Below are 14,294 nucleotides of genomic sequence, written 5' to 3'. Positions count from 1 at the left end.
GACAGCTGCGCTGCCCAGCAGCTATCACAGGCGCACACACGGGCGGGCAGACCTGGGCTCCGCGTTTCCGCGGGGCACTCGCGGCTCCCGAGCACCGGCTCAGCCCCAGCGCGCAGGACGCTCCCTCCGGAGGGGCTGCAGCACGGTGCCGGCTCTGGCGGGCTTCGGAGCCGCCGCCATCGCCTTACGGGAACCCCGTCCCTCACCCTCCGTGTACCCCAGCCGGAGCCCCCGCCACCGCCCACTCAGGGCCGCAGCACCGCACCCGCGCGCAGCCCCCTCCGCACCCGCAGAGCCGCCCGCGCGCTGCCAGCCCCTCCGCCGGCGCTACGGGCAGCGGCTTCGCGCCGCCTGAGGCGCATGCCCGTCCGCGCCGCGCATGCTCAGTGCGGGCGCAGGAGCGACATCTGATGGGGGGGTTGGGGGGGAGAAATCTGAACGGCGGCGGACGCCGCCATATTGCGGAGCTGTCAGCCGCCGCCGCCGCGCTCGGCGCCTTGTCCCCGGCGGCGCCGCGAGCAGCAGCGGGGCGGTCCCGCAGCGCCTCCTGCCCCGCTGCGGCGGCGGAGGGGTGGGGGGCACGACACGCGACACCGCCCTGCCCCAGGAGGAGCGGAGAGCGCCGCGACTAAGCACCCGACCCCGGGGTCTCGTCCCCTCCCGCCCCGTTCGTGGGGGAGCGGAGCCCCAGGTGACGAGGTGAGATGAGAGCGCGGGCGGCTGTCGGCGGGGGTGGGGGCTCCGCTGCCGCGGCGCCCCGGAGAGCAGCGCGGGGGCGGCGAGCCGCGGCCGTGGGGGCCCGCTCCCCCGCCGCGCTGGCGGCCGCCTCAGGCGGGAGCCCGCCCGCAGCCCCCGGGGGGTGGGGAGCGGAGCGACTTGTTGCGGCGGCGGGGCGTTGTGCTGCTCTTGTCCGGGGGCGGAACGGCCGCCGCCGCCTGCGAGGGGGGCCCGACCCGTCGAGCCCGACGCCGGTGAGGGGGCGGCGGGCGGGCGCTTTCTGGGGAAGCCCCGAGAGCGCGGCCTCGGCCGGCCGGGGCCGCGCAGCCCCCGCTGCATTATTCATGACCTCGGGCGTCGCGGCTCTGGAGGTTACCGTAGACATGTGGCAGTCGGGTCGGCCAGCTGACTGTGGCGATGTGGAGGAATAATAAGGAATTACTTCATAAACAAGTGCTGTGAAGCATCTGTTGCTGTCTATTGTTTTCAACAAATGCACGTTTTTAGAGTCCTCAAATACTGACCGACGTAATGGGCACAGCGGCCCTGAATGAGCCTTTGTGCATTGTGTTTTTTTTTTTTGAATGGATTAACGTTTTGTACTAGTCGTGGGCTTTTGTAATTAACCTTGCCGCTTAAAATCTAGTGCAGATAAGGGGTTTTAGTTTCAACTTTGTGGAATTAATTTCTCTTTTGCCAGTTTACTTAATTCAAAGGTGAAAAACCCAACTCTTTGGACTCCATGCCAACACAACTAATCACATCAGTTGTAAGGTGCTATTAAGCTGTCTTTTCCAGCCTATGTAGCACCCTTGTCAAGTATTTCATGTTACTCTTTCTGGTACAGGCTTTTAAAAAGATTCCATTTTTTAAACTAAGTTATGAGAGTTGCAGTTCTGAGTTTTAATTAATTCTGCCTTTGTGAGTGGTTTGTGTCGGGCCTCAGACGTGTCTCTGCATCTTACTCTGTTTTGTTTTCATCCGAGATGCTTGTCATTGTGTTCGTGTCACAGAAACGTTTTGAGGATGCATCTGCCTGCACAACACTTCACATATTCAGAAGACTGTAGAAATACCGTTGTTGCTGTCAGTTCTTATGTAGTGTATTTGCACAGTGCTGCTGGGCAATGTGCATTGTGAGGGAAGATGATATACAGTAAGATTATGGCTACTGCGATGAGGTAGTTTTGCGATCGTTAAAGATAAGAGACAAGTAGTAACTTTGTTGAATTATAAGACTGGCCTCTATTGATCTATTGATTTAGCATAAGAGGGTCTGTGAGAAAAATAAACTGCAAGTCAGTGCAATGTTCCCAGATAAGCAACTTCCCAGCGAATGGCAACTGCGAGGCAGTGGCGTGTTTCCAAGCTTTGTGCCAAAATGACACGGCCCTTCCATCAGGTTGGGAGACTAGAGAGCAAAAGTACAACAAACAGCTTTAGAAAACATGCAGCAAATGACACGGTGTGACATGTCAGGAGCTGTCCAGAGAGTGTTCCTTGCATGCTGACTGCAAGAAACGGTGTAAAAGCAATGTAGAGACAACAAAAAAGAGTTCTGGCCTGGCTATTTCTGCCATTGCAGTAGAGAGCATTGCAGGGCTTGATGATAATAGAGCTGCCAGGAAAAAGAAAAGGTGGTTCACAGAAAATTAGGTAAAGCCATGAAGAGAGTGAGAATGCGGATCCATCTACAAGAAGCAAAATTAGAGGGGTAAGAAGTTTTGAGGTTGTGATATTAGAAGGCAGTTCCTGGTAAAGAAGATTGCTTTACCCACTGCCAGGGTAGGTATATGGCCTTTCTTCTTCAACAGTCTTGCTCAGCTTTTTGAGAAGGGGTGCTTCTGTTGGCAGAGGCAAAGAGGGAAGTTGTTTAAGGTATTACTTCTTTCTATTGGTTGTGTTAAATACATCAAAGCTGTCCTATCGCTTTGTGTTGCATTAGGAGTCTGTGGGAGTAGAGGAAAGGGAGGATTTTCAAGTCTGTAAATGTAAACAAAGCTTTATACAAACTTCTGAAGAAAGTCCCGATTGTTGAAAGATACTGATCCATTAAAGCAGCACTCAGTGTGTCTTGCACGCTCAGCGAGTTTACTCCAGAGCTGAAGGGGCCCAGGTAAACTCTTTCAACATCGAAGGGCTGCATACGTGGGGTAACTTTACCAGTAGGCTAATTCTTAGCTGTGCTTCAAATTTAAAATCTTTTTCCTGTCTGCTTTAGACATTTATTAATCACTCTGTGAAATGAAATCTTCAAGTCATGTAGTACAAGGAAAAACAAGTATTACATTTGTCCAAAAAGAGTTAATAATCCTTACACTAGAATATTTTGATTTAAGAGCTCTAGCTAGTGTACATGGAGACTGATGTGAGTGGCCAGTTAGTGTTCATAAGGTTTTCCTTTATTTTATGGAACTAGTTCTAGAAGACTTAACAGTATTATTCAGAAAACATAATGCCTAATTTTGAAATGGGATATACCCAGGATTTCAGTTACGTCATAATTCTTTGCTACTTGTATTTTTAGGTAAAGGTTTACTTCACTTTGAAACAACAGAGTACCTGCATCAGTCACACTTCTTAATTTCCATTTTCCCTTGTATCTCTGATGTACCTGAGAAGATCGGCCATCCTGTCATTGTAGGACTCTTCAAAACCTTAAAGTTATTTCAAATAATGCCGTTGTGGGTGCTTTGAAGCTAAAATTTGAAGTAAGGTTACTAAACTTAATAAATATAAACTGTATGTAAATTGTATAATACATCTATAGCATACCAGTTTATTAACTGGTAAAACTGCAAGTATTGTACGAATATTCTTTGGCTGGTTTGTGTTGCTTTTTGTTTAACTACTGTGTTGGCAACTGCCAAGTTTTCATTTGTACTTCTGAAGTTCTCAGGAACTCCAGTTTGGAAGAAACATAAATACATTTAATGCACAACAATTGTACTGGTTATATGGCAATTATTTTTCAGTGAGACAGCAAGTCTATCTCAGGTATTTTGGGGAAGGGAGGATTGGGGGAAATGGTGGTTTTAAGAAGATAAAGATACAGTAATAAAAAAAATAGTATGTAATACTCTGCCTGTGATATCTGGCACTGGTCAAATCTCAGTTATTACGTGTTAGTTATAGAATTCAGCTTTTTACTTTTATTTTTTTCCTTTTTTTGTGAGATAGATCACTTGTTTTGGTTCCCCCTTGGTCTGCTTACATCGCAGACAGTTGTGTAGACAACCTTTCTGACTGTCTGAAAAAGATACATGCAGAAGTAAAGTCTGTGGCGCATGAACTTCTTTATTGGACTGCAGCAAGAGTGTCATTAGGGAGCTGTTAGTGTAAAAGCTGATTGCCCTGCAGGCATTCACAGGCTGCTTTGGAGCAGAGAGGCGTTTTTGTAGAAAGCCGAGGAGACCAGTTAGTCAGGTACAGTGGCCTGTAAGTTGCCTATTGCTGCCTCCCCAAAGAGCTAAAAGTTTTAGGTATCACAAAAAATGGAATGGCTTAGGACTTTGAAACAAAAAAAGTATATTAAAGTAAGTTCCTGTAAATAAATGAGTTGAAACTTCAGACACATCAATACAACTGTGGTCTCTCCTATCTGTATGTAAGAAAATAGATGATGAACTTCTTGCTAGAGATTAGGAGGCACACTGCTGAAGAGACTGCTTCTGAGAGAAGGTCCGAAGCTGTCAGATAGGGATCCTGCTTTTGAGGGCTGGTTCTCCGGCAGCCAGGCATCCTGCTGAAGCCTTCTGCCTCCTATCCCATCCTCACCTGACCTCAGACCCATGGCTATGTGTATGAATGTTTCCTTTGAAAACAGCTGCTGCATAAATTATTTGACAGAATTTTGGCATCAGGCATTTTATGCACCATCATTTTCTGAAGAAAGCGTTCTTTGTCATCTTTCAACAATTGCGTTATTTGTTGGCTTCTGTGGCATAACTGCAAACATGGATGATACTGATTTAAATATCCTAACTGCCTTGTAGTGCAATGAATTGAAATCACAGTTCTTAATTTCAAGAGAATTCTTGAAGTTCCGGATGATTTTTTGTTTGTTTGTTTGTGATGTGGAGCCTGCTGATATTTTGGTGATTTGGTCCAGAGTCCAGATTACTGTGAAGGTCTCGAGTGCTGGAGTGCTGTAGCAGTAGGAGCTCTGCAAAGTCACAACCCTGCTAATCCTGACTTGGAAGGGGCACCTTTGGGAACTGAAATGCCAAAGTGATGAGCCTTTATGTCTAGTAGGTCACAAGTTGGTTTTAGAATGCAGGAAGCAACAGGGATATCATTCCCAATCCCAGTTGGCTGGGTTTTTTTTCCCTATATTTGCAATGCCATTTCACAGGAGCGTTAAGGTAGAAGTAAGTATAAGTAATTCATTGTTTCAAAGATAAAAACTTAGTAAACTGATATGATTGCATCCACTAAATATAAATGTATTGGAAACACATAAGTAGCAGAAGTGAACTCCCCCTCCATTAAGAATAGTGGCAATGCATAATATTTTGCCTGGCAGTGATTTTTAGTTTCTTTTGGCCAAATATTTTCCTTGTATTTGTTTTGTTTTGTTAATGTTAGCTGGTGCCAATAAATGGGAAAGATAGGATGTTATTTTTCTGTTCAGTGCTTACTTGATTTCAAATTTTGCACAATTTTAAGATTCTGAAATTCTTCATTTTTATATAGTTGTAATATATTCTTGCAGTGCTTTTGTGTGAATATATTGTTTTGAAATTGCATAACGTTTTGAGTATGAAAGCGTATAGACACAGGCTGATTTTTGCATTATATATAAAATGGAGACAGTGGTCTGTGAATTTAAGTTGTAGACCCTATCAGTTGAGTTTGGTTTTGTTTTTTTCCTTCCTTATAATACAGCCCAAGGATTTTAAGATCTGAACTAGAAATAAGTTCAGCATAGTTGGCTCTAAATTTATTAAATTTATTTCCTTTTTTTTGGAAGAAGTGATAGACTCTTTTAAATTCTGTTTTTACTCTAGTAAAAGATATTACAGCAAACACTTCAACAACAAATACCTTGGCTATTACTTGTTTTGCATAGCTATTTTTTTTTTCTGTTGCCTGCGTACTGTGATAATTTATGAGTCCCTGGAGATCTGTGGGGCTGACAGTGGAACTTAATTTTAATTGCGTTTTGCAGAAGAGGATTCTTACTTTTAGCTGATAGCTTTGTTTTATTGCGTGTGAACAATAAATGTTAATTCTGTAAACTCATTTAGATTACATGTCTACCAATTGTGATTTGATGACATAGACTTACCCTATAAAACTTTGTAGTCATGTTTCTGATTTTAAAAATTACCTTAAGGTTTTAAAATGTGTTTTCAAATAAGTAATTTAGGGTTGGTTATAGTAGTTTAACAAAATTTTTTGGTAAAACCCAAAGCAAAAGGCTGGGACATATTTATGGAAAAATTTGCAATGATAATATGTATGAGGGTATGACAGTCATTTTAGAAAGTGATAGACATGGTCTGTCTTAGAAAGACCTCAGAAAGTAATCAGTTGTTAACACAGATCTCAGCCTTCTGCCATATGCTCTCATTTGTCTCTTGGAGACTCGACTTATTTATCAGTTACCTCACCATACCCCTTCTTTTCAATGTTAATATAACTATAAGACATAAAAATAGTTGTACTACTTTCTGTTCCTTTTAGAACTGTTGAGTTGGCAGGCTTGTAAAATGGTGGATGAGAATCTAATTTAGCTTTTGCATTGTTAATTAACTGAGTTTATCTCTAGGGCTTCAATCTGCCTTCAGTTTTGCAAGCAATGAGCCTCTGCAGTCAAAAAGGTGAACACGGGGATTACTACAGTTCGGAATCCTGCTTGCTGTTAGCAGATACTAGAGCGAAGCTTGTTTTGCTTTTTACTACTCTCTTGATTTTTTTCTGAGGAGTACATTAGGGAAACCGGGGAGAAGAGAGGGCAGTCTCTTCTCTGAGCTGGAAATGTACTGTCGAATTTTATCAAAAGCCAGCGCTGTAAGCTTGCAAGCACCCTCCCCTTCCCGCCCCAGGGCCCCCTCCCCCCCCAAAAAAAGCTTTTTTGGTTAAAAAAAGAGGGGGGAGGGAAGGAAATTGCGCAAAAGTGTATACATATTTTTCCAGAATATATGGAACAGTATCTTAGAATAGTAGTCTTACCGATACTGTCCAATACTTTAGATTACTGATACTGTCCGATACTTTAGAATATCTTCTGTAATTTAAAAAAGTTATCTACTGAATGTCTTTATGCTAGGCAAATGTAGTATTATACCTTTATAGTTGTGCTACATTAATTATATCATAATGAATATAACTTAAAGACACTGTTTTAATTTTTTTCAGGCTGATTTTTTATTAAACAAAATTTGCTCCGTATCTGCATTATACCATTAGATGTCGCTTTCTGTTATCTTTAGTCTGTACATTAATTTTTCTTCACCAGCCAACAACACTGATACTTCTTGAATTGCGTTTTTATCCTTTATCTCTCTTTTTCCAGTCTCTCTTTTCAAACATACCTCCACAGATTAGAAGAAGAAATAAAAATGAAATGCTCGTGCACCTTAGGTTGCTGTGCAAATGTTTCTGATATTTACTGTATGTTTTTGACAGGTTTTTTGGTATTTACTGACAAGAAGCAAAGAAAAATAACCTCTTTGTAAATACATATAACAGTACTTTATATTTGGATTCCTCTTTATGAATGAGAAACCATTTATACAAAAGCTTGCTTTTGATAAATGAATTACTCTAAATATTTTGCTTTTCTCCTTGTATTTTTTTAAGCACTTATAAATATTTTACTCATCTGATACAGTCATGGAGTTATAATACTGGTGTCATGGATTGTTCTGAGTAGTATGTCACTTTCATTTTTCTTAGTATAAATGTAATTCCAGTTAATATTTTTGAAAGCAATGCCATCTTTGGTACTCTTTGCAGATCAGCAGCAGGACTGATTCATGGAAGTCATTACTTTAAAAGTGTGAGAGAAGGTGACTAGCTGCTTATACTTTCTGAGTTAGAATGAACTGAAAAGGAGACAGGATGCTATCTACCAATAACATTGCAAGCATATTTTTTTCAAGGCATAAAAACTTTTTTGGAAGGGAACACAATAGTGAATACTTTCATTACCACGTAGACATAACTTACAGCCTTTCTGCTTAAAAAAGGAAAGGACGTAGCTATTTTAAGCAGAGCAGATTTTCTTCCTTTTTTTTTTTTTACTGTGATGGTATACTTGCATTTCTCTTCATTTGGGAAAAATAACCATATCATTTCTTCAGTGAGAGAAGCAGATGCTTTTATAGCTATGAAATAGTCTTAAGGCTTTAAAATTATGTTACATTTTTTCTTTGCTTTCATGATGTTTCAAGTTTGACTAGAGTTGACAGATTAAATTGCAGCTTTGGAGTTCCTTGTACAAATTTTGTTTCCTTGTAAATAATGTTAATGGTTTTTAACATTAGAAGATGTCTCATATAAAAAGTTTTTTTAAAAAAAAATTTAGCACGTGGGGAACTGTTGTCTCTTTATTCTGACATTAGTGGATTAATATTCTACAAAAAATAGAAAGGAAGTTACCACTTAGCCAATACCAGAATATACAGGTTTCTAACTTAATTGCTTTTTATGTCATCTACTGAAAAGTTTATTTTGTACATGTAGAGCACTTGTTTACCTGCTTTGGAATTTGTACTATTTGCTGTGATGTATGTGAACTTTGTTTTGATTAATTTAAAAACAACACTTTTAATTTTGCTTTTGACAGAAGGGGACAAAGAGTTTGTAGAAGACTTAAGTGGACAAGAGACTAAAGAAAACAAGAAAAATGCCGAAACCAGTAAGTAGCTGTTTTCTTCCTCATCTAAAAGGTAACAGGGTTTTCACGTTTTAGAGTGGTGATCTTATAACACCTCTAGTTAGTTTGATGCTGCCCTTTCTTAGATTTCATAAGACCTGGTAATGTAGAATTGGAGTTGAGATAGTTTAATACCAGTATGTGAAAAAAAAATCAAGAAAGCTCAGTCCTGCAGGTTGCACGGAGCAGACTTGGGGATGGGGACAGTACTCACAAAGCGTGATGAACTTAGAGCCCATTTGGCTGGCAGGAGGAATGACTTTTCAGGAATTGTTGACTTTGAGATGGCATACAGTGGTTAATGGAGGCATAATTGCAGCCTGACTCGGTATCTGTGAGAATCAGTGGAAGGATTTGCTGCAGGATTTGGTAGGGGAAGACAGACCATGTGTAAAGTGTGACGGCACCAGCACTAAGTTAGGTGGTGGTTTTACCGTGGTAGAGGGTATAACCCAAAAGGTAAGTCTTGAAGAGAGGAAATAAGCAATGTTTGTGGTCTCTTATTCATCTCACTTCAGCTGAGATAAGGGTTCATCCACTTTCTATCCAGGGGAAAAAAAAATCTCCAACTTTTGTTTCAATAATAGTTCTAGAATTCTTTGAGGAGATAATTATTCAGCAGACTGATTGTTTTGCTATTGATGCTCGGGGTTTCATCTGCTGTGTGTTAAATGACTTTTGGTTGTCTCTTCCCCATGAATCCAGTGAGCAAAGCATTCAGAAAGGGACCCGAATTGTCAGGGGAGACTATTTCTATTCAACCCATTTGGTTTATGTAATAGCCTTCAGGCTTTCTTTGTTTACTGATGTTTCATTGAGGTAGTAGATTAGGAGCAGGGCAGATCTGTTACTAAGAATAAGTATGTCTGTGTGCATGTGTGTACATATATATACACATATATGCATACTAGATGTATAAAAGTTTTTTGCTATTAATCAGAAATTACCAGGGTAAATAGTCTGTATTGCATGCCAGCGTTTGGAACCAGTACAGCTTAATGAATAATGCCAGCATGGGACTGTCCCAGGGCTAGAAGTTCTGTTCTGAGCGTTGATGGTGGTCTACTAACTAAGTGGCTATACCATGTTGTTTCTCTGATTTCTCCTCCACCGCTGCCCCGTGGACTTAGGGTGATATCTTAGCACTTTCTGAAGTTGTAAGCATTCATATCCTGCTCCCTTCTTACAGAACTGCACTGTTAAGGGCAGGGAAATGTGTTAGCAGCATACTGTTTTCTGATCTTTTTGAGTCCTGGCTATGATAATTGAGTGGTGCCTTTGATAGAGCTTCTCAATTGGAAAACTGCATTTTAAGAATAAGGCAGAAAGTCACCGTGAGCTCGTGTGGTTCCTGAGGTCCCCAAATCCATGCAGCTACAGAGCAATGAAGTCACAGAAGTGACTAGATGACTAGAAAAAAAGACAACCTGAGTGACGTTACGTGTTTTTAAATTCTGGAGTTGGAACCGTGAAATTTAGGCAGGCAGGGTTCCCTCTATTTTAAGGACCTGAGAAAATCGTAGGAAATACAGTTTTAGGGTTGTTCACAAGAAGAGCAGTATCCTTAGAACTGAGATTGCAGAGGCGTTGGAAGAGCTCACAATCCACCCCAGGAATGGAAATTAGCTATCAGATCTTAGGAAAGAAGCTGGACTTGTGCCACAGATGAGATAATTTTTTTTTCCCTTTTATGAGGGGCTTTATATAAAGAGTTCTCATATGTTGGGATGTTCTCATGTGTCACCTGATGATGTAGGCGCATGTGAGATCTTAGAATGAAGCAAAGTGAAAAAAGCCATTAAGAAATGAAATTAAATTGATTACACTTCTTGAAAAATGTTATATGGATTTCTTCCTGTAAACTACAGTTTGCTGTAATTATAATTGGTAACCAGTGAATAAAAAAGTAGCACATGTGCCAAAGATTAAGTAATTTTACCTATAAAAATCAAACCTCAGATTTTGCTCTGGTTGCTTCTGAAAGGGTAGATCGCTTTGGAGCTTTTCCCCTTCTTCGGAGACTTGTAAGAGCCTCGTCATTGGTTACATTTAATGAATCTGACATTGTTCTTTGAAGAGCCTTGCTGTTCTGCTAGGGTTTGATAGTACTGGACTGTAGAAAGTCTCTTGCTCTGGACATTCACTGTAGCTGTTACCAGTTGTCTTTAAAGACAATCCACAATAACCAAATGTACTTCTGGTCGAGAAGCTATTTGTGCTTCAACTCTTTGTTCTTTATTTTTGATAGCCATTGCAATAAGACTGTTAGCGTTCTGTAACTGTATTATTGGAGGGCTTTTAATGTGAAAACTAATGAAATAATCATGGATGAGGACTAAGAAAACCCTGTTAGCATAACTGGTGAGAATTTTGACAGTGTTATTTTATAGCTCTCTTCTTTGTATTATTGTATCCTATTTAGGTATATTTTTTTTTTTCCAGATTCTTCTGTAATGATCCAGTTGTTAGTTTTCAGAAAATCTGGTTGCCTTGTAAATATGTGAACCTGTGCAATACAACTATAAGTGAATTCTGTCTGCATTTTTGGAATGATTTTTTTTTTTTGGTTATGCATATCAAATAATTAAGCTATAGATTAGTTTAAACAAAATCAGTAAACAATAAATCAAGTCTCAGTCTGAAATAAGGTTCATGCCCCTGCGAATGATCTTCTTATACATGGTGGCAAAAGGTCATTGTTCTTACGTGTTTGGGATTTTCTCTCTTAGAGGCTACTAGATTAAATAGCTTGAGTGAAAAGGCTGTTTTGAAAGGGTAAAAGTGACTAATATGTTGTCCTGAGGTATTAAGGTAATATGTGTCTGAAAAATATACATTAGTGAAACACTTTCTTATTTTATTACTTCAGTAGAAAAGTCTGTTCACTTATGTCTGTGTTCGTAATAAAGTGGCTTTCCATTCTTTTAAGCAGTTCACTCAGCATCGTTTAAAATAAAATAGTTCTGAGACTTAATATTCTCCGTTCTGTCTAGCAGTGCAAAATTAAGTTTCATTTATCTTCTTTTGTGATCCATCTAAAAAAACCTGGTGACTTTTTTGTTTCATTAGATCTTTGCTGCTGTAATCAAAATTGGAGGTGTTAATAGGGCTGTTTTCAGTGCGCTTAGTTCTCTGCTTACTGAACCATAGAATATTTGTTGAATCTTATTTTCAGCGCTTTCTTCTGAAAAGAACAGATACAAAATGTTTCTCAGCCCTATGCCGTTCTCCCAGATCTGCACCAAAAATAGAAACATAGAAACTAAAATTAGACATCGTTAGTTGCATAACTGTTAATCATTTCATAGGCTAAGAAGATTAGGTTTAATTGACTGAAATATTAGTTGCATTCATAGGGTGTAAGAGGAGTTAAAACTATCAGCTCTTTTTGCTGGTATTTTGCAGCGTTTTTGTGCAAGACTGCAAGGTGTGGAAGAGAAAGCATTACGCTGGGTAAATGTCAAAGTTACTAAGATTAAAAAAATAATTCTTTTTTAGACTTCAACATTTTGCGATGTGTATTCAGAAGAAGTAGATATCAGATTCTAGAATAATGTGGATGTTTAAAATCTGAATTAATATTTACAAGATCAAGTTAAACTCTGTAAAGTTGTTGAATTGAAATAATGTATAAATTAACTTCTGACTAGAGTTGTTTTACAGGAAAATCTGAGATGTGTAGTGCAGTATTTGAATTATGGTTTGAGTATATGATTTGTTTCTGCAGTATAAATAGGCAACTGATGTCAGTTTGGAGGACTCCTTTCTTTTACTTTGTCTATTACTAAATCTGTTTGCATTATTCTGTAGCCTTCTGTTCCTAATGCTGTTTAATTCTTACCTTTTAACCTTATCTTCTTCATTAATTTTTCTCTTGCATCTCTTTCTGTCTCTGCTTTGAGGTTGATAGGCAGAGTATGCTGTGTATATTCATACAGTGTGTAAAGCAGTGGGACCAATATACTGCTACTTCTTAACATAAATAATTTAATAAGCAAACTTGATATAGTAATCGACTGAACTAGTGTAAAGAAACTCTTGGAAGAAGCGTTTTGCAATATGCAATTTTCATACAAATAAGAATTGCACTGGTTTCTGTGGCTTTTACATGTGACTAATTCATATTGCATTTATTAAAAAAAACAAAACCACTGGAAACCTTTTTTCATGTAATTTTAAATATCTGTCTTAATAAATGTTGGTACCTACTTAGTGCTGGGCTTCCTGATGAAAGCTGAAGTGCCAATACCAGTATCTGCGAATGATGGCTGACGTACAGTGACAGGACATATTAGACTATTAAGCTAACAGTTATTTTTTTGTGCATGTTCCATGGAGTGTGTCTGCGTTCGAGGAGAGGTCCAAAGGTTAATGTGGTGAATGTGTAATACCCCATCAAATTGTGGAGGGCTGAAGTTAGGTACTACAAGGAAGTGTAGAATGTTTTTTTTCCCCAAGTTCTTAAAGCAGTAAAAGAATACAACAAAAAATATAATTCTCATATGAAATGCACATGGATGTTTATTGTTACAGGTATGTTCATTGACTATAGTGCTTATGATTGGTTTTTGTAAATACTATTTTGTGAGCTGTGGCAAATGTCCTCGTAACCCATTAGCAACGTTTGTTACCAAAACATCAGTTGCTCCCTTCACAAAGAATAATCAACATATATGTATGTGTTCTTCCCTCTCCCTTGACTGTGTTTAATCATTCTGAAGCAAGTCTGGTAAAATACAGATAAACTCAGGCTGCTAGTTCTGATGCCAAGGACCTGGATGAGCTCAAGAAGTGGGGCCCATGTGAACCTCGTGAAGTTCAACAAGGCCAAGTACAGGGTCTTGCACCTGGGTTGGGGGAATCCCAAGCAGAAATACAGGCTGGGGGATGAAGGGATAGAGCAGCCCTGCTGAGAAGGACCTGGGGGGGTACTGGTGGATAAAAAGCTGGACACGAGCTGACAATGTGTGCTCACAGCCCAGAAGGCCACCTGTATCCTGGGCTGCATCAAATCAAGCATGGCCAGCAGGTCAAGGGAGGTGATTCTGCCCCTCTACTCTGTTGAGACCCCACCTGGAGTGCATCCTGCTCTGGAGCCCTCAGCACAGGAAAGACATGGACCTGTTGGAACGGGTTCAGCAGATGGCCACAAAAATGATCGGAGGGATGGAGCATCTCTCCTATGAGAAGAGGCTGAGAGAGTTGGGGTGGTTCAGCCTGGACAAGAGAAGGCTCAGGGGAGACCTTATCTCAGCTTTCCAGTAACTAAAGGGGACCTACAGGAGAGATGGGGACAAACTTCTTAGCAGGGCCTCTTGCGACAGGACAAGGGGTAATGGCTTCAAACTAAAGGAGGGTAGATTTAGACTAGGTAGAAGGAAGACATTTTTTACAGTGAGTGTGGTGAAACACTGGAACAGGTTTCCCAGAGAGGTGGTAGATGCCCCATCCCTGGAAACATTCATGGTCATGTTGGATGGGGCTCAGGGCAACCTGATCTAGTTGAAGATGTCCCTGCCCGTTGCAGTGGGGTTGGACTAGGCGGCCTTTAAAGGTCTCTTCCAATCCAATCTATTCTATGTTTCTATAAGGTGAAGAAGATAACTGTCACAATGCAAGAGTTTAAAGTGTTATTATCTGGGAAAAGTTTATTACAAATAGATTAAAAAATATTTATATGTACACAGATATT

The 14,294-nt window shown here is 40.5% G+C and overlaps 2 protein-coding genes across 2 annotated transcripts in view; one reads left to right on the top strand and one right to left on the bottom strand.

Annotated features, from left to right (window-relative positions):
- Window positions 1–327: 327 nt before the first annotated feature.
- Window positions 328–1,056, bottom strand: LOC134519371 (proline-rich protein 2-like). The gene has a single exon (XM_063343458.1). The coding sequence runs from the start codon at window positions 1,054–1,056 to the stop codon at window positions 328–330; it is 729 nt and encodes a 242-aa protein (XP_063199528.1).
- The window catches only part of RDX (radixin), a 50,780-nt gene continuing 36,904 nt past the window's right edge, over window positions 419–14,294 (top strand). Inside the window, exons 1-2 of the mRNA XM_063330640.1 lie at window positions 419–699; window positions 8,513–8,584. Of these exons, the coding sequence (XP_063186710.1) occupies window positions 8,573–8,584 (12 nt within the window). The 5' untranslated portion in view covers window positions 419–699; window positions 8,513–8,572. The remainder of the gene's footprint in view (window positions 700–8,512; window positions 8,585–14,294) is intronic.

The sequence above is a fragment of the Chroicocephalus ridibundus genome, chromosome 1 (assembly GCF_963924245.1).
Source record: "Chroicocephalus ridibundus chromosome 1, bChrRid1.1, whole genome shotgun sequence".
Taxonomy (NCBI): Eukaryota; Metazoa; Chordata; class Aves; order Charadriiformes; family Laridae; genus Chroicocephalus; species Chroicocephalus ridibundus.
Note: the sequence above shows the minus strand (reverse complement) of the source record. Positions and strands in the feature narration are given on the sequence as shown.